The following is a 25,741-nucleotide window of genomic DNA, read 5'->3' as shown; positions in this document are numbered from 1 at the left end:
CATACACTGTACATTGTTTACTATAGGAGGGGCCACTGTGGGATAAGTTAGAGAGATTCCTGTTTTTAGCTCAGTGTAGCCTGGGAGCTGAACAGCTCAGGAGGGCCTGGGTGCCCTGACAGTCCAGATGGGCTTTATGCCCAGGACAGTACAGTCACCACGTAACGTTGCCAAGAAAGAATCCCAGCCACCTAGGGACAGCGGATCAGAATAGCAGCAGGCCAGAAAAATAGCAGAACAGCAGCAGTGACAGTGTTTAGTGTGAACTGGAGCTGAAAGGAATAACACGGCAAAACAGACAGGCAGGCCGCTCACTATGTGGCAGCTTATAGCATGGGCAGATGCCCTCAGATCCAGGGTAAAATGACTGAGGGAATTCTTAAGCAAAGTAAGTCTGCACAGGGAGGACTGTTATGATCTGGTGGCCTAGGAGCAGCATGAGACGGACTCTGGAGAAGGTGGTCCCTGTACTGACCGCAAACCCTGAACCTAGCAGCGCAACTAGAAGTAGCCGTGGGGGGTACCTAACACTACCTAGACACCTCGACACAGCCTAAGATCTAACTTCCCCTAAAAACAGAAACAGGAAACCTATCTTGCCTCAGAGAAAATCCCCAAAGGATAGATAGCCCCCCACAAATATTGACTGTGAGAGGAGAGGGAAATAACATACACAGATATGAAATCAGATTTTAGCATAGGAGGCCATACTAGCTAAAAAGAAAGAATAGGACAGAGTACTATGCGGTCAGTATAAAAACACTAGAAAATATCCACCGCAGAAAATACGAATCACCACATCTGACTAAAGACATGGGGGGTATATCTGCATCTCCAGAGAAATAGCTAGGCTGCAAAAAATCCTTCACAGACTAAGCTGGACAAGACAAAAACATGAAAATGCACAGAACTATAAGGTCCACTGCAGGTGGACAGCAAAAACAAAGCCAAGACTTATCTTTTTAGAAAAGCACAGCAAACTGGAGAGACCAGAAGGGATGTGAATCCTTCAAAAAATATGGACAACTGGCACGGACTAAAGGATCCTGCAAAGCTATATACCCCAGTCAGTTTTGCAATTAGTAAATACACCTGTCCACTCCTGCAGTCCAGGCACAACTGCCTTACCCTCTACAACCACCGGAGGGTGCCCAAAAGCTGAATTCACAACAGAGGACGCTGAGGAGCCGTATGATACGGTCTAACCCAGGAACTTGCTTAGTGACAAACGGAAAACAACAGGGAAAGAGAAAGACATGTACTGCTTTAAACATGATGTCAATGATGAAATAGAACTGGATGTGCTGTGTCCTGAAGTCAGTAAAGTTGTTCAGTTGATAGATGTAAAGGACTGTGTCTCAATTCATGCAAAACTGATTTTTACAAAGCGTCTCTTGCAACAGAGAAGAGACCCTGACGGTGCTGAACCTGGAATTGCAGGTATAATGAGTAATGGGTACTGTATATATGTAATGGGAGTCAGGGCACCGATATACCACAATCCTCAGCTATGACTATGGCTCTGGCTCTCCCTCACACAGGGTTCGAAAGAGATTCCCAAAAATGGTCAGATGTTGTGTTATTTCGTATGTGTGTGACAGCTTATGCTGAACAGTCACTGGAAAAGATAGGTACAGAAGGCGGAGATAATAAAGTCCCTGTGCATGGCAGACTCATTCTGTTGAGGTGCCATGTTACCGTAGCCTGGATCAATCGATCAAAAGACAATAGGCATGCTTACAAGGAAGACTGGGTAACTCCCAGATGACTTGGAGCAACAGTTTGTTTTTACACAAGTAGACACTTTTTTAGTTTTAAAACTATGCAATCAAAACTAATCATAAAACTTAGCAAGAAAAATATTATTATTATTATCATTATTATTAAATTGAAAGCAGGATCATGGGGTCGGATTAGTACAGTATACATTTTGCTTATATCAGGTTCCCTTTAAGTTTACAAACCAAAGAAAAGAGGCAAAGTTTTCCATATAGAGAATGATTAGCTCGCTTTGTGAATCATCTCTTTTTGTAAACTATAAAAAAAACCAAGGGAGGACCTTAATAATGTTCTGAGCTTTGTGGATATCTAGGGAACACACTGCAGCTTGCTGCACATTCTGGAACAGCTATGGACTTCTCCTGCTATACATTAACACTTTACGCACTCTCTCTCCTGTTGATTTTACTCCTTTTGAAAAGTCTTAAGTTATGGACCTTGGATGCTCCTTCTGGAAACTTTCCTCCCGGACCTTGGGCGTTACCGGTGATTGGAAATCTTCACATGATAAATATTAAAAGACCTAATGAAACTTATATGAAGGTAATTTATGAATTTTGCATGGTGTAGAATATGTGTATTTTACGTAGAGAATGCGAGTATTTCTCTGGGACAAGTCATGGGGGTTCCCCAGGGGCTGGGGCAAAAGTTGGCACTTTACAGTATATGTGCCTTACTGATTTCAGTAAACCTAGTGCACCCGCACACATCAAATGTTTGTAGCAGGCATTTATGCTCCACAAATGTGGCAGGAGAAATGCTGCATAAAGTAGACACACTATTGCTATGTGCTTTGCTGGTACTAGTCAATCTGCTTGGGAAAAAGCGACAAAACCTAAGGGTTTGTGCACACATTGCAACTTTGTCACTTTTTTTCTGCAGAAGATTAGTGGCAGGCATTCATATGTCAGAGGGACTCGATGTAGAGGTATATATATATATATATATATATATATATATATATATATATATATCTATCTATCTATCTATCTATCTATCTATCTATCTATCTATCTATCTATCTATCTATCTATACTAATGTCAATCTCCCACAATAAGGGAAAACAATCCAAAGGTATGTATATACCCTCTAGCATATACGCAGGACTCAATAAGGACTGATTGTCAAATTATAAAAGTCAGAGGGAGGGGAGAGAACCAAAAAGACAATCTCAAGGTCTATGGTAAAGTGCATATAAAATAGCTATATTAATTATTTTGGGCAGGCAAGGATAAGTGTGGACAAACACATACTGTATAAACCAACATACAGTCTGTATGCTGGAGGCATGCCGGACCATAAGAAATCCCATAAAACTACCTAAACACATATTAGGCATAAATCATAAATGCGAGAATGTGAAAAGATGGCTTACTAAAGAGTGTCAGATAAACCTTGCAAATCATAGATACATATGAGATATAGGACCCTATAGGCAGTGGCATAACTACAAAGATATGGGCTCTGGTACGAACTTTCAAATGCGCCCCCCTGCCAAAATATTTTCCACCCAAATCCACATCCTGCCCATGATCCTGCCCCTTCTACCTCCACATTCTGCCCCATCTGTCTCCACATTCTGCCCCATCTGACTCCACATTCTGCCCCATCTGTCTCCACATTCTGCCCCATCTGACTCCACATTCTGCCCCATCTGACTCCACATTCTGCCCCATCTGACTCCACATTTAGCCCCATCTGACTCCACATTCTGCCCCATCTGTCTCCACATTCTGCCCCATCTGACTCCACATTCTGCCACATCTGACTCCACATTCTGCCCCATCTGTCTCCACATTCTGCCCCATCTGACTACACATTCTGCCCCATCTGACTACACATTCTGCCCCATCTGTCTCCACATTCTGCCTCATCTGACTCCACATTCTGCCCCATCTGTCCCCACATTCTGCCCCATCTGTCTCCACATTCTGCCCCATCTGTCTCCACATTCTGCTCCATCTGTCTCCACATTCTGCCCCATCTGTCTCCACATTCTGCCCCATCTGTCTCCACATTCTGCCCCATTTGTCTCCACATTCTGCCCCATCTGTCTCCACATTCTGCCCCATCTTTCTCCACATTCTGCCCCATCTGTCTCCACATTCTGCCCCATCTGTCTCCACATTCTGCCCCATCTGACTCCACATTCTGCCCCATCTGTCTCCACATTCTGCCCCATCTGTCTCCACATTCTGCCCCATCTGACTCCACATTCTGCCCCATCTGACTCCACATTCTGCCCCATCTGACTCCACATTCTCCCCCATCTGACTCCACATTCTGCCTCATCTGTCTCCACTGTTATGGACCTGGTGGTTAGGAGCACCCGGCACGACCTGATAGTTAAACTGACACAGGACAAGCTCTGGGATGTGGGAGCTCTGCTGACCGCAACCACTAATCCTATCACAACAACTAGAAATAGCCGTGGAGCGTTCCTGACTCTCCCTAGACGCCTCTTCACAGCCTAAGAGCTAGCTAGCCCTAGAGATAGAAAATAAAGCCTACCTTGCCTCAGAGAAATTCCCCAAAGGAAAAGGCAGACCCCCACATATATTGACTGTGAGTAAAGATGAAAGTCACAAACGCAGAAATGAAACAGGTTTCAGCAAAGGGAGGCCAGACTTACTAAACAGACAGAGGATAGGAAAGGTATCTTTGCGGTCAGCACAAAAAACTACAAAAGACCACGCAGAGTGTGCAAAAAGACCTCCGCACCGACTAACGGTGCGGAGATACCACTCTGCATCCCAGAGCTTCCAGCTAGTAAGGCAAAATCATGATATCCAGCTGGACAAGGCAACAATGAACAAATAATAACTGGCAGGAACTTAGCTTCTGCTGGAGTAGACAGGTCACCAGAAGGATCCAAGAGCGAACTGAACAAATGCAGGAACATTGACAGCTGGCATTGAGTAACGATCTGAGTGGAGTTAAATAGAGCAGCCAACCAAAGGATAAATCACGTCACCTGTGGAAGGTACCTCAGAAGCAGCAGCTCCACTCACAGCCACCAGAGGGAGTCCATGGACAGAACTCGCCGAAGTACCATTCACGACCACAGGAGGGAGTTCGACAACAGAATTCACAACAGTACCCCCCCTTGAGGAGGGGTCACCGAACCCTCACCAGAGCCCCCAGGCCGATCAGGATGAGCCAAATGAAAGGCACGAACTAGATCGGCAGCATGAACATCAGAGGCAAAAACCCAGGAATTATCTTCCTGACCATAACCCTTCCAGTTCACCAGGTACTGGAGTATCCGTCTCGAAACACGAGAATCCAAAATCTTCTCCACCACATACTCCAACTCCCCCTCGACCAACACCGGGGCAGGAGGATCAACGGAGGGAACCATAGGCGCCACCTATCTCCGCAACAACGACCTATGGAATACATTATGGATGGCAAAAGAAGCTGGAAGGTCCAAACGAAATGACACAGGATTAAGAACTTCAGAAATCTTATATGGCCCAATGAAACGAGGCTTAAACTTAGGAGAGGAAACATTCATAGGAACATGACAAGATGACAACCAAACCAAATCCCCAACACGAAGTCGGGGACCAACACAGCGGCGGTGGTTAGCGAAACGTTGAGCCTTCTCCTGGGACAATGTCAAATTGTCCACCACATGAGTCCAAATCTGCTGCAACCTGTCCACCACAGTATCCACACCAGAACAGTCCGAAGGCTCAACCTGCCCTGAAGAGAAACGAGGATGGAAACCAGAATTACAGAAAAAAGGAGAAACCAAAGTAGCCGAGCTGGCCCGATTATTAAGGGCGAACTCAACCAAAGGCAAGAAGGACACCCAATCATCCTGATCAGCAGAAACAAAGCATCTCAGATATGTTTCCAAAGTCTGATTAGTTTGTTCAGTTTGGCCATCAGTCTGGGGATGGAAAGCCGAAGAAAAAGACAAATCAATGCCCATCTTAGCACAAAAGGACCGCCAAAACCTCGAAACAAACTGGGAACCTCTGTCCGAGACGATGTTCTCCGGAATGCCATGCAAACGAACCACATGCTGGAAAAACAATGGCACCAAATCAGAGGAGGAAGGCAATTTAGACAAGGGTACCAAATGGACCATTTTAGAGAAGCGATCACAAACCACCCAAATGACCGACATCCTTTGAGAAACAGGGAGATCAGAAATAAAATCCATGGAAATATGTGTCCAGGGCCTCTTCGGGACCGGCAAGGGCAAAAGCAACCCACTGGCACGAGAACAGCAGGGCTTAGCCCGAGCACAAGTCCCATAGGACTGCACAAAAGAACGCACATCCCGTGACAAAGAAGGCCACCAAAAGGATCTAGCCACCAAATCTCTGGTACCAAAGATTCCAGGATGACCAGCCAACACCGAACAATGAACCTCAGAGATAACTCTACTAGTCCATCTATCAGGGACAAACAGTTTCTCCGTTGGACAACGGTCAGGTCTATCAGCCTGAAACTTCTGCAGCACGCGCCGCAAATCAGGGGAGATGGCAGACAAAATTACCCCCTCTTTATGAATACCAGCCGGCTCCGGAACACCCGGAGAGTCAGGCACAAAATTCCTTGACAGGGCATTAGCCTTCACATTCTTAGATCCCGGAAGGTATGAAACCACAAAATCAAAAGGGGAGAAAAAGAGCGACCATCGAGCCTGTCTAGGATTCAACCGTTTGGCAGACTCGAGATAAGTCAAATTCTTGTGATCCGTCAAGACCACCACGCGATGTTTAGTTCCTTCAAGCCAATGTCGCCACTCCTCGAATGCCCACTTCATGGCCAACAACTCTCGATTGCCAACATAATTGCGCTCAGCAGGTGAGAATTTCCTAGAAAAGGAGGCACATGGTTTAATCACCGAGCCATCAGAACTTCTTTGCGACAAATCAGCCCCTGCTCCAATCTCAGAAGCATCAACCTCGACCTGAAACGGGAGCGAAACATCTGGCTGGCACAACACAGGGGCAGAAGAAAAACGACGCTTCAACTCCTGAAAAGCCTCTACAGCACCTTTCTTAGTCAAATTAGTCAACGGTTTAGCAATACTAGAAAAATTAGCGATGAAGTGACGGTAAAAATTAGCAAAGCCCAGGAACTTCTGCAGGCTCTTCACAGATGTCGGCTGAGTCCAATCATAAATGGCCTGAACTTTAACAGGGTCCATCTCGATAGTAGAAGGGGAAAAAATGAAACACAAAAATGAAACCTTTTGAACTCCAAAGAGACACTTTGACCACTTCACAAACAAGGAATTTGCACGAAGGACCTGGAACACCATTCTGACCTGCTTCACATGAGACTCCCAATCATCCGAAAAGACCAAAATGTCATCCAAATATACAATCATGAATCTATCCAGGTACTCTCGGAAGATGTCATGCATAAAGGACTGAAACACAGATGGAGCATTAGAAAGCCCGAATGGCATAACCAGGTACTCAAAATGGCCCTCGGGCGTATTAAATGCTGTTTTCCATTCATCGCCCTGTTTAATTCGCACAAGATTATACGCCCCTCGAAGATCTATCTTGGTGAACCAACTAGCCCCCTTAATTCGAGCAAACAAATCAGACAGCAGCGGCAAAGGGTACTGAAATTTGACTGTGATCTTATTGAGAAGGCGGTAATCAATTCAAGGTCTCAAAGAGCCATCCTTCTTGGCCACAAAAAAGAACCCTGCTCCCAATGGTTTAGACGACGGGCGAATATGACTCTTCTCCAAGGATTCCTTTACATAACTCCGCATAGCGGCGTGCTCTGGCACAGATAAATTAAACAGTCGGCCCTTAGGAAACTTACTACCAGGAATCCAATTAATAGCACAATCGAAATCCCTATGAGGAGGTAGGGCACCGGATTTGGGCTCTTCAAATACATCCCGGTAATCTGATAAAAACTCAGGGACCTCAGAAGGAGTGGAAGACGAAATTGACAACAATGGAACATCACCATGTACCCCCTGACAACCCCAGCCGGACACAGACATAGATCTCCAATCCAACACTGGATTATGGACCTGTAGCCATGGCAACCCCAAAACGACCACATCATGCAGATTATGCAACACCAAAAAACGAATATCCTCCTGATGTGCAGGAGCCATGCACATGGTCAATTGAGTCCAGTACTGAGGCTTATTCTTGGCCAAAGGCGTAGCATCAGTTCCTCTCAATGGAATAGGATACTGCAAGGGCTCCAAGAAAAAAACCACAGCGCCTTGCAAACTCCAAGTCCATCAAATTCAGGGCAGCGCCTGAATCCACAAATGCCATAACAGAATAGGATGACAGAGAACAAATCAGAGTAACGGACAAAAGAAATTTAGACTGTACCGTACCAATGGTGGCAGACCTAGCGAACCGCTTAGTGCGCTTAGGACAATCGGAGATAGCATGAGTGGATTCACCACAGTAAAAACACAGCCCATTCCGACGTCTGTGTTCTTGCCGTTCAGCTCTGGACAAAGTCCTATCACACTGCATAGGCTCAGGCCTATGCTCAGAGAATACCGCCAAATGGTGCACAGCTTTGCACTCACGCAAGCGCTGATCGATCTGAATGGCCAAGGACATAGACTCATTCAGACCAGCAGGCGTGGGAAATCCCACCATGACATCCTTAAGGGCTTCAGAAAGACCCTTTCTGAAAAATGCCGCCAGGGCACACTCATTCCACTGAGTAAGCACAGACCACTTTCAAAACTTCTGACAGTACACCTCCGCTTCATCCTGACCCTGACACAAAGCCAGCAAGATTTTCTCTGCCTGATCCACTGAATTTGGTTCATCATAAAGCAATCCAAGTGCCAGAAAAAACGCATCAACATCACGCAATGCAGGATCTCCTGGTGCAAGGGAAAATGCCCATTCTTGAGGGTCACCACGCAACAAAGAAATAATGATTTTTACTTGTTGAACGGGGTCACCAGAGGAGCGGGGTTTCAAAGCTAGAAACAGTTTACAATTATTTTTGAAATTCAAGAACTTAGATCTATCCCCAGAAAATAAATCAGGCATAGGAATTCTAGGCTCTAACATCGGATTCTGAACCACAAAATCTTGAATGTTTTGTACCCTTGCAGTGAGATGATCCACACAAGAGGACAGACCTTGAATGTCCATATCTACACCTGTGTCCTGAACCACCCAAAGGTTTAGGGGAAAAGAAAGACAAAACACAGTGCAAAGAAAAAAAAATAGTCTCAGAACTTCTCTTATCCCTCTATTGAGATGCATTAATACTTTGGGCCAGCTGTACTGTTATGGACCTGGTGGTTAGGAGCACCCGGCACGACCTGATAGTTAAACTGACACAGGACAAGCTCTGGGATGTGGGAGCTCTGCTGACCGCAACCCCTAATCCTATCACAACAACTAGAAATAGCCGTGGAGCATTCCTGACTCTCCCTAGACGCCTCTACACAGCCTAAGAGCTAGCTAGCCCTAGAGATAGAAAATAAAGCCTACCTTGCCTCAGAGAAATTCCCCAAAGGAAAAGGCAGCCCCCCACATATATTGACTGTGAGTAAAGATGAAAGTCACAAACGCAGAAATGAAACAGGTTTCAGCAAAGGGAGGCCAGACTTACTAATCAGACAGAGGATAGGAAAGGTATCTTTGCGGTCAGCACAAAAAACTACAAAAGACCACGCAGAGAGTGCAAAAAGACCTCCGCACCGACTAACGGTGTGGAGATACCACTCTGCATCCCAGAGCTTCCAGCTAGTAAGGCAAAATCATGATATCCAGCTGGACAAGGCAACAATGAACAAATAATAACTGGCAGGAACTTAGCTTCTGCTGGAGTAGACAGGTCACCAGAAAGATCCAAGAGCGAACTGAACAAATGCAGGAACATTGACAGCTGGCATGGAGTAACGATCTGAGTGGAGTTAAATAGAGCAGCCAACCAAAGGATAAATCACGTCACCTGTGGAAGGAACCTCAGAAGCAGCAGCTCTACTCACAGCCACCAGAGGGAGTCCATGGACAGAACTCGCCGAAGTACCATTCACGACCACAGGAGGGAGTTCGACAACAGAATTCACAACACTCCACATTCTGCCTCATCTGTCTCCAAATTCTGCCCCATCTGACTCCACATTCTAACCCATCTGTCTCCACATTCTGCCCCATCTCTCTCCACATTCTAACTCATCTGACTCCATATTCCTGCCCCATCTGTCTCCACATTCTGCTCCATATGTCTCCACATTCTGCCCCAGCTGACTCCACATTCTGCCCCACCTGTCTCCACATTCTGCCCCATCTGTCTCAACATTCTGCCTCATCTGTCTCCACATTCTGCCCCATCTGACTCCACATTCTGCCTCATCTGTCTCCAAATTCTGCCCCATCTGACTCCACATTCTGCCCCATCTGTCTCCACATTCTGCCCCATCTGTCTCCACATTCTGCCCCATCTCTCTCCACATTCTGCCTCATCTGTCTCCACATTCTGCCCCATCTCTCTCCACATTCTGCCTCATCTGTCTCCACATTCTGCTCCATATGTCTCCACATTCTGCCCCAGCTGACTCCACATTCTGCCCCAGCTGACTCCACATTCTGCCCCAGCTGACTCCACATTCTGCCTCATCTGTCTCCACATTCTGCCCCATCTGACTCCACATTCTGCCCCATCTGACTCCACATTCTGCCCCATCTGACTCCACATTCTGCCCCATCTGTCTCCACATTCCGCCCCATCTGACTCCACATTCTGCCCCATCTGTCTCCACATTCTGCCCCATCTGTCTCCACATTCTGCCCCAGCTGACTCCACATTCTGCCCCATCTGACTCCACATTCTGCCCCATCTCTCTCCACAATCTGCCGCATCTGTGTCCACATTCTGCCCCATCTGTCTCCACATTCTGCCTCATCTGTCTCCACATTCTGCCCCATCTCTCTCCACATTCTGCCCCAGCTGACTCGACATTCTGCCCCATCTGTCTCCACATTCTGCTCCATCTGACTCCACATTCTGCCCCATCTGTCTCCACATTCTGCCCCATCTCTCTCCTCATTCTGCCCCATCTGTCTCCACATTCTGCCCCATCTGTCTCCACATTCTGCCTCATCTGTCTCCACATTCTGCCCCAGCTGACTCCACATTCTGCCCCATCTCTCTCCAAATTCTGCCCAATCTCTCTCCACATTCTGCCCAATCTGACTCCACATTCTGCCCCATCTGACTCCACATTCTGCCCCAGCTGACTCCACATTCTGCCCCATCTGTCTCCACATTCAATTCAATTCAATTCAAATGAGCTTTATTGGCAGGACTAAGTACATGTTAGCATTGCCAAAGCATATGATAAAATACCACATTCTGCCCCATCTAACTCCACATTCTGCCCCATCTGACTCCACATTCTGCCCCATCTGACTCCACATTCTGCCCCAGCTGACTCCACATTCTGCCCCATCTGTCTCCACATTCAATTCAATTCAATTCAAATGAGCTTTATTGGCAGGACTAAGTACATGTTAGCATTGCCAAAGCATATGATAAAATACTACATTCTGCCCCATCTGACTCCACATTCTGCCCCATCTGACTCCACATTCTGCCCCATCTGACTCCACATTCTGCTCCACCTGAATCCACATTCTGCCCCACCTGAATACACATTCTGCCCCATCTAACTCCACATTCTGCCCCATCTGACTCCACATTCTGCCCCATCTGACTCCACATTCTGCCCCAGCTGACTCCACATTCTGCCCCATCTGTGTCCACATTAAATTCAATTCAATTCAAATGAGCTTTATTGGCAGGACTAAGTACATGTTAGCATTGCCAAAGCATATGATAAAATACCACATTCTGCCCCATCTGACTCCACATTCTGCCCCATCTGACTCCACATTCTGCCCCATCTGACTCCACATTCTGCCCCATCTGACTCCACATTCTGCACCACCTGAATCCACATTCTGCCCCATCTGACTCCACATTCTGCCCCATCTGACTCCACATTCTGCCCCATCTGACTCCACATTCTGCCCCATCTGACTCCACATTCTGCCCCATCTGACTCCACATTCTGCTCCACCTGAATACACATTCTGCCCCACCTGAATACACATTCTGCCCCATCTGACTCCACATTCTGCCCCATCTGACTCCACATTCTGCCCCATCTGACTCCACATTCTGCCCCATCTGACTCCACATTCTGCCCCATCTGACTCCACATTCTGCCCCATCTGACTCCACATTCTGCTCCACATTCTGCCCCATCTGACTCCACATTCTGCCCCATCTGACTCCACATTCTGCCCCATCTGACTCCACATTCTGCCCCATCTGACTCCACATTCTGCCCCATCTGACTCCACATTCTGCTCCACCTGAATCCACATTCTGCCCCACCTGAATACACATTCTGCCCCATCTAACTCCACATTCTGCCCCATCTGACTCCACATTCTGCCCCATCTGACTCCACATTCTGCCCCAGCTGACTCCACATTCTGCCCCATCTGTCTCCACATTCAATTCAATTCAATTCAAATGAGCTTTATTGGCAGGACTAAGTACATGTTAGCATTGCCAAAGCATATGATAAAATACCACATTCTGCCCCATCTGACTCCACATTCTGCCCCATCTGACTCCACATTCTGCCCCATCTGACTCCACATTCTGCCCCATCTGACTCCACATTCTGCTCCACCTGAATACACATTCTGCCCCACCTGAATACACATTCTGCCCCATCTGACTCCACATTCTGCCCCATCTGACTCCACATTCTGCCCCATCTGACTCCACATTCTGCCCCATCTGACTCCACATTCTGCCCCATCTGACTCCACATTCTGCCCCATCTGACTCCACATTCTGCCCCATCTGACTCCACATTCTGCCCCATCTGACTCCACATTCTGCCCCATCTGACTCCACATTCTGCCCCATCTGACTCCACATTCTGCTCCACCTGAATCCACATTCTGCCCCACCTGAATACACATTCTGCCCCATCTAACTCCACATTCTGCCCCATCTGACTCCACATTCTACCCCATCTGACTCCACATTCTGCCCCAGCTGACTCCACATTCTGCCCCATCTGTCTCCACATTCAATTCAATTCAATTCAAATGAGCTTTATTGGCAGGACTAAGTACATGTTAGCATTGCCAAAGCATATGATAAAATACCACATTCTGCCCCATCTGACTCCACATTCTGCCCCATCTGACTCCACATTCTGCCCCATCTGACTCCACATTCTGCCCCATCTGACTCCACATTCTGCTCCACCTGAATCCACATTCTGCCCCACCTGAATACACATTCTGCCCCATCTAACTCCACATTCTGCCCCATCTGACTCCACATTCTGCCCCATCTGACTCCACATTCTGCCCAATCTGACTCCACATTCTGCCCCAGCTGACTCCACATTCTGCCCCATCTGTCTCCACATTCAATTCAATTCAATTCAAATGAGCTTTATTGGCAGGACTAAGTACATGTTAGCATTGCCAAAGCATATGATAAAATACCACATTCTGCCCCATCTGACTCCACATTCTGCCCCATCTGACTCCACATTCTGCCCCATCTGACTCCACATTCTGCCTCATCTGACTCCACATTCTGCTCCACCTGAATCCACATTCTGCCCCACCTGAATACACATTCTGCCCCATCTAACTCCACATTCTGCCCCATCTGACTCCACATTCTGCCCCATCTGACTCCACATTCTGCCCCATCTGACTCCACATTCTGCCCCATCTGACTCCACATTCTGCCCCATCTGACTCCACATTCTGCCCCATCTGACTCCACATTCTGCCCCATCTGACTCCACATTCTGCCCCATCTGACTCCACATTCTGCCCCATCTGACACCACATTCTGCCCCATCTGACTCCACATTCTGCCCCATCTGACTCCACATTCTGCCCCATCTGACTCCACATTCTGCCCCATCTGACTCCACATTCTGCTCCACCTGAATACACATTCTGCCCCACCTGACTCCACATTCTGCCCCAGCTGACTCCACATTCTGCCCCATCTGACTCCACATTCTGCCCCATCTGACTCCACATTCTGCCCCATCTGACTCCACATTCTGCCCCATCTGACTCCACATTCTGCCCCATCTGACTCCACATTCTGCCCCATCTGACTCTACATTCTGCCCCATCTGACTCCACATTCTGCCCCATCTGACTCCACATTCTGCCCCATCTGACTCCACATTCTGCCCCATCTGACTCCACATTCTGCTCCACCTGAATCCACATTCTGCCCCACCTGAATACACATTCTGCCCCATCTAACTCCACATTCTGCCCCATCTGACTCCACATTCTGCCCCATCTGACTCCACATTCTGCCCCAGCTGACTCCACATTCTGCCCCATCTGTCTCCACATTCAATTCAATTCAATTCAAATGAGCTTTATTGGCAGGACTAAGTACATGTTAGGATTGCCAAAGCATATGAAAAAATACCACATTCTGCCCCATCTGACTCCACATTCTGCCCCATCTGACTCCACATTCTGCCCCATCTGACTCCACATTCTGCCCCATCTGACTCCACATTCTGCTCCACCTGAATCCACATTCTGCCCCACCTGAATACACATTCTGCCCCATCTAACTCCACATTCTGCCCCATCTGACTCCACATTCTGCCCCAGCTGACTCCACATTCTGCCCCAGCTGACTCCACATTCTGCCCCATCTGACTCCACATTCTGCCCCATCTGACTCCACATTCTGCCCCATCCGACTCCACATTCTGCTCCACCTGAATACACATTCTGCCCCACCTGACTCCACATTCTGCCCCAGCTGACTCCACATTCTGCCCCATCTGACTCCACATTCTGCCCCATCTGACTCCACATTCTGCCCCATCTGACTCCACATTCTGCCCCATCTGACTCCACATTCTGCCCCATCTGACTCCACATTCTGCCCCATCTGACTCTACATTCTGCCCCATCTGACTCCACATTCTGCCCCATCTGACTCCACATTCTGCCCCATCTGACTCCACATTCTGCCCCATCTGACTCCACATTCTGCTCCACCTGAATCCACATTCTGCCCCACCTGAATACACATTCTGCCCCATCTAACTCCACATTCTGCCCCATCTGACTCCACATTCTGCCCCATCTGACTCCACATTCTGCCCCAGCTGACTCCACATTCTGCCCCATCTGTCTCCACACTCAATTCAATTCAATTCAAATGAGCTTTATTGGCAGGACTAAGTGCATGCTAGGATTGCCAAAGCATATGATAAAATACCACATTCTGCCCCATCTGACTCCACATTCTGCCCCATCTGACTCCACATTCTGCCCCATCTGACTCCACATTCTGCCCCATCTGACTCCACATTCTGCTCCACCTGAATCCACATTCTGCCCCACCTGAATACACATTCTGCCCCATCTAACTCCACATTCTGCCCCATCTGACTCCACATTCTGCCCCATCTGACTCCACATTCTGCCCCAGCTGACTCCACATTCTGCCCCATCTGTCTCCACATTCAATTCAATTCAATTCAAATGAGCTTTATTGGCAGGACTAAGTACATGTTAGCGTTGCCAAAGCATATGATAAAATACCACATTCTGCCCCATCTGACTCCACATTCTGCCCCATCTGACTCCACATTCTGCTCCACCTGAATCCACATTCTGCCCCACCTGAATACACATTCTGCCCCATCTAACTCCACATTCTGCCCCATCTGACTCCACATTCTGCCCCATCTGACTCCACATTCTGCCCCATCTGACTCCACATTCTGCCCCATCTGACTCCACATTCTGCCCCATCTGACACCACATTCTGCCCCATCTGACTCCACATTCAATTCAATTCAATTCAAATGAGCTTTATTGGCAGGACTAAGTACATGTTAGCATTGCCAAAGCATATGATAAAATACCACATTCTGCCCCATCTGTCTCCACATTCTACCCCATCTGACTCCACATCCTGCCCCATCTGACTCCACATTCTGCCCCAGCTGACTCCACATTCTGCCCCATCTCTCTCCACATTCTGCCCCATCTGACTCCACATTCTGCCCCATCTGACTCCACATTCTGCCCCATCTGACTCCACATTCTGCCCCATCTGACTCCACATTCTGCCCCATCTGACTCCACATTCTGCCCCATCTGACTCCACATTCTGCCCCATCTGACTCCACATTCTGCTCCACCTGAATCCACATTCTTCCCCATCTGACTCCACATTCTGCCCCATCTGACTCCACATTCTGCCCCATCTGACTCCACATTCTGCCCCATCTGACTCCACATTCTGCCCCATCTGACTCCACATTCTGCCCCATCTGACTCCACATTCTGCCCCATCTGACTCCACATTCTGCCCCATCTGACTCCACATTCTGTCCCATCTGACTCCACATTCTGCCCCATCTGACTCCACATTCTGCTCCATCTGACTCCACATTCTGCTCCACCTGAATACACATTCTGCCTCACCTGAATACACATTCTGCCCCAGCTGACTCCACATTCTGCCCCATCTGACTCCACATTCTGCCCCATCTGTCTCCACATTCTGCACCATCTGACTCCACATTCTGCTCCACCTAAATCCACATTCTGCCCCAACTGAATACACATTCTGCCCCACCTGAATACACATTCTGCCCCAGCTGACTCCACATTCTGCCCCATCTGTCTCCACATTCTGCCCCATCTGACTCCACATTCTGCCCCATCTGTCTCCACATTTGCCCCAGCTGACTCCACATTCTGCCCCAGCTGACTCCACATTCTGCCCCATCTGTCTCCACATTCAATGCAATTCAATTCAAATGGGCTTTATTGGCAGGACTAAGTACATGTTAGCATTGCCAAAGCATATGATAAAATACCACATTCTGCCCCATCTGACACCACATTCTGCCCCATCTGACTCCACATTCTGCCCCATCTGACTCCACATTCTGCCCCATCTGACTCCACATTCTGCCCCATCTGACTCCACATTCTGCTCCACCTGAATCCACATTCTGCCCCATCTAACTCCACATTCTGCCCCATCTGACTCCACATTCTGCCCCATCTGACTCCACATTCTGCCCCATCTGACTCCACATTCTGCCCCATCTGTCTCAACATTCAATTCAATTCAATTCAAATGAGCTTTATTGGCAGGACTAAGTACATGTTAGCATTGCCAAAGCATATGATAAAATACCACATTCTGCCCCATCTGACTCCACATTCTGCCCCATCTGACTCCACATTCTGCCCCATCTGACTCCACATTCTGCCCCATCTGACTCCACATTCTGCCCCATCTGACTCCACGTTCTGCCCCATCTGACTCCACATTCTGCTCCACCTGAATCCACATTCTGCCCCATCTGACTCCACATTCTGCCCCATCTGACTCCACATTCTGCCCCATCTGACTCCACATTCTGCCCCATCTGACTCCACATTCTGCCCCATCTGACTCCACATTCTGCCCCATCTGACTCCACATTCTGCCCCATCTGACTCCACATTCTGCCCCATCTGACTCCACATTCTGCCCCATCTGACTCCACATTCTGCCCCATCTGACTCCACATTCTGCTCCACCTGAATCCACATTCTGCCCCATCTAACTCCACATTCTGCCCCATCTGACTCCACATTCTGCCCCATCTGACTCCACATTCTGCCCCATCTGTCTCCACATTCAATTCAATTCAATTCAAATGAGCTTTATTGGCAGGACTAAGTACATGTTAGCATTGAAAAGCATATGATAAAATACCACATTCTGCCCCATCTGACTCCACATTCTGCCCCATCTGACTCCACATTCTGCCCCATCTGACTCCACATTCTGCCCCATCTGACTCCACATTCTGCCCCATCTGACTCCACATTCTGCCCCATCTGACTCCACATTCTGCCCCATCTGACTCCACATTCTGCCCCACCTGACTCCACATTCTGCCCCAGCTGACTCCACATTCTGCCCCATCTGACTCCACATTCTGCCCCATCTGACTCCACATTCTGCCCCATCTGACTCCACATTCTGCCCCATCTGACTCCACATTCTGCCCCATCTGACTCCACATTCTGCCCCATCTGACTCCACATTCTGCCCCATCTGACTCCACATTCTGCTCCACCTGAATCCACATTCTGCCCCACCTGAATACACATTCTGCCCCATCTAACTCCACATTCTGCCCCATCTGACTCCACATTCTGCCCCATCTGACTCCACATTCTGCCCCAGCTGACTCCACATTCTGCCCCATCTGTCTCCACATTCAATTCAATTCAATTCAAATGAGCTTTATTGGCAGGACTAAGTACATGTTAGGATTGCCAAAGCATATGAAAAAATACCACATTCTGCCCCATCTGACTCCACATTCTGCCCCATCTGACTCCACATTCTGCCCCATCTGACTCCACATTCTGCCCCATCTGACTCCACATTCTGCTCCACCTGAATCCACATTCTGCCCCACCTGAATACACATTCTGCCCCATCTAACTCCACATTCTGCCCCAGCTGACTCCACATTCTGCCCCAGCTGACTCCACATTCTGCCCCATCTGACTCCACATTCTGCCCCATCTGACTCCACATTCTGCCCCATCTGACTCCACATTCTGCTCCACCTGAATACACATTCTGCCCCACCTGACTCCACATTCTGCCCCAGCTGACTCCACATTCTGCCCCATCTGACTCCACATTCTGCCCCATCTGACTCCACATTCTGCCCCATCTGACTCCACATTCTGCCCCATCTGACTCCACATTCTGCCCCATCTGACTCCACATTCTGCCCCATCTGACTCCACATTCTGCACCATCTGACTCCACATTCTGCCCCATCTGACTCCACATTCTGCCCCATCTGACTCCACATTCTGCTCCACCTGAATCCACATTCTGCCCCACCTGAATACACATTCTGCCCCATCTAACTCCACATTCTGCCCCATCTGACTCCACATTCTGCCCCATCTGACTCCACATTCTGCCCCAGCTGACTCCACATTCTGCCCCATCTGTCTCCACATTCAATTCAATTCAATTCAAATGAGCTTTATTGGCAGGACTAAGTACATGCTAGGATTGCCAAAGCATATGATAAAATACCACATTCTGCCCCATCTGACTCCACATTCTGCCCCATCTGACTCCACATTCTGCCCCATCTGACTCCACATTCTGCCCCATCTCACTCCACATTCTGCTCCACCTGAATCCACATTCTGCCCCACCTGAATACACATTCTGCCCCATCTAACTCCACATTCTGCCCCATCTGACTCCACATTCTGCCCCATCTGACTCCACATTCTGCCCCAGCTGACTCCACATTCTGCCCCATCTGTCTCCACATTCAATTCAATTCAATTCAAATGAGCTTTATTGGCAGGACTAAGTACATGTTAGCGTTGCCAAAGCATATGATAAAATACCACATTCTGCCCCATCTGACTCCACATTCTGCCCCATCTGACTCCACATTCTGCTCCACCTGAATCCACATTCTGCCCCACCTGAATACACATTCTGCCCCATCTAACTCCACATTCTGCCCCATCTGACTCCACATTCTGCCCCATCTGACTCCACATTCTGCCCCATCTGACTCCACATTCTGCCCCATCTGACACCACATTCTGCCCCATCTGACTCCACATTCAATTCAATTCAATTCAAATGAGCTTTATTGGCAGGACTAAGTACATGTTAGCATTGCCAAAGCATATGATAAAATACCACATTCTGCCCCATCTGTCTCCACATTCTACCCCATCTGACTCCACATCCTGCCCCATCTGACTCCACATTCTGCCCCAGCTGACTCCACATTCTGCCCCATCTCTCTCCACATTCTGCCCCATCTGACTCCACATTCTGCCCCATCTGACTCCACATTCTGCCCCATCCGACTCCACATTCTGCCCCATTCGACTCCACATTCTGCCCCATCTGACTCCACATTCTGCCCCATCTGACTCCACATTCTGCCCCATCTGACTCCACATTCTGCCCCATCTGACTCCACATTCTGCCCCATCTGACTCCACATTCTGCCCCATCTGACTCCACATTCTGCCCCATCTGACTCCACATTCTGCCCCATCTGACTCCACATTCTGCCCCATCTGACTCCACATTCTGCCCCATCTGACTCCACATTCTGCTCCACCTGAATACACATTCTGCCCCACCTGAATACACACTCTGCCCCAGCTGACTCCACATTCTGCCCCATCTGACTCCACATTCTGCCCCATCTGTCTCCACATTCTGCCCCATCTGACTCCACATTCTGCTCCACCTGAATCCACATTCTGCCCCACCTGAATACACATTCTGCCCCACCTGAATACACATTCTGCCCCAGCTGACTCCACATTCTGCCCCATCTGTCTCCACATCCTGCCCCATCTGACTCCACATTCTGCCCCATCTGTCTCCACATTTGCCCCAGCTGACTCCACATTCTGCCCCAGCTGACTCCACATTCTGCCCCATCTGTCTCCACATTCAATGCAATTCAATTCAAATGGGCTTTATTGGCAGGACTAAGTACATGTTAGCATTGCCAAAGCATATGATAAAATACCACATTCTGCCCCATCTGACACCACATTCTGCCCCATCTGACTCCACATTCTGCCCCATCTGACTCCACATTCTGCCCCATCTGACTCCACATTCTGCCCCATCTGACTCCACATTCTGCTCCACCTGAATCCACATTCTGCCCCATCTAACTCCACATTCTGCCCCATCTGACTCCACATTCTGCCCCATCTGACTCCACATTCTGCCCCATCTGACTCCACATTCTGCCCCATTTGTCTCCACATTCAATTCAATTCAATTCAAATGAGCTTTATTGGCAGGACTAAGTACATGTTAGCATTGCCAAAGCATATGATAAAATACCACATTCTGCCCCATCTGATTCCACATTCTGCCCCATCTGACTCCACATTCTGCCCCATCTGACTCCACATCCTGCCCCATCTGACTCCACATTCTGCCCCATCTGACTCCACATTCTGCCCCATCTGACTCCACATTCTGCCCCATCTGACTCCACATTCTGCCCCATCTGACTCCACATTCTGCTCCACCTGAATCCACATTCTGCCCCATCTAACTCCACATTCTGCCCCATCTGACTCCACATTCTGCCCCATCTGACTCCACATTCTGCCCCATCTGACTCCACATTCTGCCCCATCTGACTCCACATTCTGCCCCATCTGACTCCACATTCTGCCCCATCTGACTCCATATTCTGCCCCATCTGACTCCACATTCTGCCCCATCTGACTCCACATTCTGCTCCACCTGAATCCACATTCTGCCCCATCTAACTCCACATTCTGCCCCATCTGACTCCACATTCTGCCCCATCTGACTCCACATTCTGCCCCATCTGTCTCCACATTCAATTCAATTCAATTCAAATGAGCTTTATTGGCAGGACTAAGTACATGTTAGCATTGCCAAAGCATATGATAAAATACCACATTCTGCCCCATCTGACTCCACATTCTGCCCCATCTGACTCCACATTCTGCCCCATCTGACTCCACATTCTGCCCCATCTGACTCCACATTCTGCCCCATCTGACTCCACATTCTGCCCCATCTGACTCCACATTCTGCCCCATCTGACTCCACATTCTGCCCCATCTGACTCCACATTCTGATCCACCTGAATACACATTCTGCCCCACCTGAATACACATTCTGCCCCAGCTGACTCCACATTCTGCCCCATCTGACTCCACATTCTGCCCCATCTGTCTCCACATTCTGCCCCATCTGACTCCACATTCTGCTCCACCTGAATCCACATTCTGCCCCACCTGAATACACATTCTGCCCCACCTGAATACACATTCTGCCCCAGCTGACTCCACATTCTGCCCCATCTGTCTCCACATTCTGCCCCATCTGACTCCACATTCTGCCCCATCTGTCTCCACATTTGCCCCAGCTGACTCCACATTCTGCCCCAGCTGACTCCACATTCTGCCCCATCTGTCTCCACATTCAATGCAATTCAATTCAAATGGGCTTTATTGGCAGGACTAAGTACATGTTAGCATTGCCAAAGCATATGATAAAATACCACATTCTGCCCCATCTGACACCACATTCTGCCCCATCTGACTCCACATTCTGCCCCATCTGACTCCACATTCTGCCCCATCTGACTCCACATTCTGCCCCATCTGACTCCACATTCTGCTCCACCTGAATCCACATTCTGCCCCATCTAACTCCACATTCTGCCCCATCTGACTCCACATTCTGCCCCATCTGACTCCACATTCTGCCCCATCTGACTCCACATTCTGCCCCATCTGACTCCACATTCTGCCCCATCTGTCTCAACATTCAATTCAATTCAATTCAAATGAGCTTTATTGGCAGGACTAAGTACATGTTAGCATTGCCAAAGCATATGATAAAATACCACATTCTGCCCCATCTGACTCCACATTCTGCCCCATCTGACTCCACATTCTGCCCCATCTGACTCCACATTCTGCCCCATCTGACTCCACATTCTGCCCCATCTGACTCCACATTCTGCCCCTTCTGACTCCACATTCTGCCCCATCTGACTCCACATTCTGCTCCACCTGAATCCACATTCTTCCCCATCTGACTCCACATTCTGCCCCATCTGACTCCACATTCTGCCCCATCTGACTCCACATTCTGCCCCAGCTGACTCCACATTCTGCCCCAGCTGACTCCACATTCAATTCAATTCAATTCAAATGAGCTTTATTGGCAGGACTAAGTACATGTTAGCATTGCCAATGCATATGATAAAATACCACATTCTGCCCCATCTGACTCCACATTCTGCCCCATCTGACTCCACATTCTGCCCCATCTGACTCCACATTCTGCCCCATCTGACTCCACATTCTGCCCCATCTGACTCCACATTCTGCTCCACCTGAATCCACATTCTGCCCCACCTGATTACACATTCTGCCCCATCTAACTCCACATTCTGCCCCATCTGACTCCACATTCTGCCCCATCTGACTCCACATTCTGCCCTATCTTACTCCACATTCTGCCCCATCTGTCTCCACATTCAATTCAATTCAATTCAAATGAGCTTTATTATCAGGACTAAGTACATGTTAGCATTGCCAAAGCATATGATAAAATACCACATTCTGCCCCATCTGTCTCCACATCCTGCCCCATCTGACTCCACATTCTGCCCCATCTGACTCCACATTCTGCCCCATCTGACTCCACATTCTGCCCCATCTGACTCCACATTCTGCCCCATCTGACTCCACATTCTGCCCCAGCTGACTCCACATTCTGCCCCAGCTTTCTCCACATTCAATTCAATTCAATTCAAATGAGCTTTATTGGCAGGACTAAGTACATGTTAGCATTGCCAAAGCATATGATAAAATACCACATTCTGCCCCATCTGACTCCACATTCTGCCCCATCTGACTCCACATTCTGCCCCATCTGACTCCACATTCTGCTCCACCTGAATCCACATTCTGCAACATCTGACTCCACATTCTGCCCCATCTGACTCCACATTCTGCCCCATCTGACTCCACATTCTGCCCCATCTGACTCCACATTCTGCCCCATCTGACTCCACATTCTGCCCCATCTGACTCCACATTCTGCCCCATCTGACTCCACATTCTGCCTCATCTGTCTCCACATTCAATTCAATTCAAATGAGCTTTATTGGCAGGACTAAGTACATGTTAGCATTGCCAAAGCATATGATAAAATACCACATTCTGCCCCATCTGTCTCCACATTCTACCCCATCTGACTCCACATCCTGCCCCATCTGACTCCACATTCTGCTCCACCTGAATCCATATTCTGCCCCACCTGAATACACATTCTGCCCCACCTGAATACACATTCTGCCCCATCTGACTCCACATTCTGCCCCATCTGACTCCACATTCTGCCCCATCTGACTCCACATTCTGCCCCATCTGACTCCACATTCTGCCCCATCTGACTCCACATTCTGCCCCACCTGAATACACATTCTGCCCCATCTAACTCCACATTCTGCCCCATCTGACTCCACATTCTGCCCCATCTGACTCCACATTCTGCCCCATCTGACTCCACATTCTGCCCCATCTGACTCCACATTCTGCCCCATCTGACTCCACATTCTGCCCCAGCTGACTCCACATTCTGCCCCAGCTGTCTCCACATTCAATTCAATTCAATTCAAATGAGCTTTATTGGCAGGACTAAGTACATGTTAGCATTGCCAAAGCATATGATAAAATACCACATTCTGCCCCATCTGACTCCACATTCTGCCCCATCTGACTCCACATTCTGCCCCATCTGACTCCACATTCTGCTCCACCTGAATCCACATTCTGCAACATCTGACTCCACATTCTGCCCCATCTGACTCCACATTCTGCCCCATCTGACTCCACATTCTGCCCCATCTGACTCCACATTCTGCCCCTCTGACTCCACATTCTGCCCCATCTGACTCCACATTCTGCCCCATCTGACTCCACATTCTGCCTCATCTGTCTCCACATTCAATTCAATTCAAATGAGCTTTATTGGCAGGACTAAGTACATGTTAGCATTGCCAAAGCATATGATAAAATACCACATTCTGCCCCATCTGTCTCCACATTCTACCCCATCTGACTCCACATCCTGCCCCATCTGACTCCACATTCTGCTCCACCTGAATCCATATTCTGCCCCACCTGAATACACATTCTGCCCCACCTGAATACACATTCTGCCCCATCTGACTCCACATTCTGCCCCATCTGACTCCACATTCTGCCCCATCTGACTCCACATTCTGCCCCATCTGACTCCACATTCTGCCCCATCTGACTCCACATTCTGCCCCATCTGACTCCACATTCTGCCCCATCTGACTCCACATTCTGCCCCATCTGACTCCACATTCTGCCCCATCTGACTCCACATTCTGCTCCACCTGAATACACATTCTGCCCCACCTGAATACACATTCTGCCCCAGCTGACTCCACATTCTGCCCCATCTGACTCCACATTCTGCCCCATCTGTCTCCACATTCTGCCCCATCTGACTCCACATTCTGCTCCACCTGAATACACATTCTGCCCCACCTGAATACACATTCTGCGCCACCTGAATACACATTCTGCCCCAGCTGACTCCACATTCTGCCCCATCTGTCTCCACATTCTGCCCCATCTGACTCCACATTCTGCCCCATCTTTCTCCACATTCTGCCCCATCTTTCTCCACATTCTGCCCCAGCTGACTCCACATTCTGCCCCATCTCTCTCCACATTCAATGCAATTCAATTCAAATGGGCTTTATTGGCAGGACTATGTACATGTTAGCATTGCCAAAGCATATGATAAAATACCACATTCTGCCCCATCTGACTCCACATTCTGCCCCATCTGACTCCACATTCTGCCCCATTTGACTCCACATTCTGCTCCACCTGAATCCACATTCTGCCCCACCTGAATACACATTCTGCCCCATCTAACTCCACATTCTGCCCCATCTGACTCCACATTCTGCCCCATCTGACTCCACATTCTGCCCCATCTGACTCCACATTCTGCCCCATCTGACTCCACATTCTGCCCCATCTGACTCCACATTCTGCCCCATCTGACTCCACATTCTGCTCCACCTGAATACACATTCTGCCCCACCTGAATACACATTCTGCCCCAGCTGAATACACATTCTGCCCCAGCTGACTCCACATTCTGCCCCATCTGTCTCCACATTCTGCCCCATCTGACTCCACATTCTGCTCCAACTGAATACACATTCTACCCCACCTGAATACACATTCTGCCCCACCTGAATACACATTCTGCCCCAGCTGACTCCAC

At 48.6% G+C, this 25,741-nt stretch overlaps 1 protein-coding gene across 1 annotated transcript in view; it reads left to right on the top strand.

Annotated features, from left to right (window-relative positions):
• Positions 1 to 2,074: 2,074 nt before the first annotated feature.
• LOC138638769 (cytochrome P450 2K6-like) overlaps positions 2,075 to 25,741 on the top strand; it is a 92,862-nt gene continuing 69,195 nt past the window's right edge. Inside the window, exon 1 of the mRNA XM_069728339.1 lies at positions 2,075 to 2,322. Within this exon, the coding sequence (XP_069584440.1) occupies positions 2,131 to 2,322 (192 nt within the window). The 5' untranslated portion in view covers positions 2,075 to 2,130. The remainder of the gene's footprint in view (positions 2,323 to 25,741) is intronic.

Source organism: Ranitomeya imitator, chromosome 5, assembly GCF_032444005.1.
Source record: "Ranitomeya imitator isolate aRanImi1 chromosome 5, aRanImi1.pri, whole genome shotgun sequence".
Taxonomy (NCBI): domain Eukaryota; kingdom Metazoa; phylum Chordata; class Amphibia; order Anura; family Dendrobatidae; genus Ranitomeya; species Ranitomeya imitator.
Note: the sequence above shows the minus strand (reverse complement) of the source record. Positions and strands in the feature narration are given on the sequence as shown.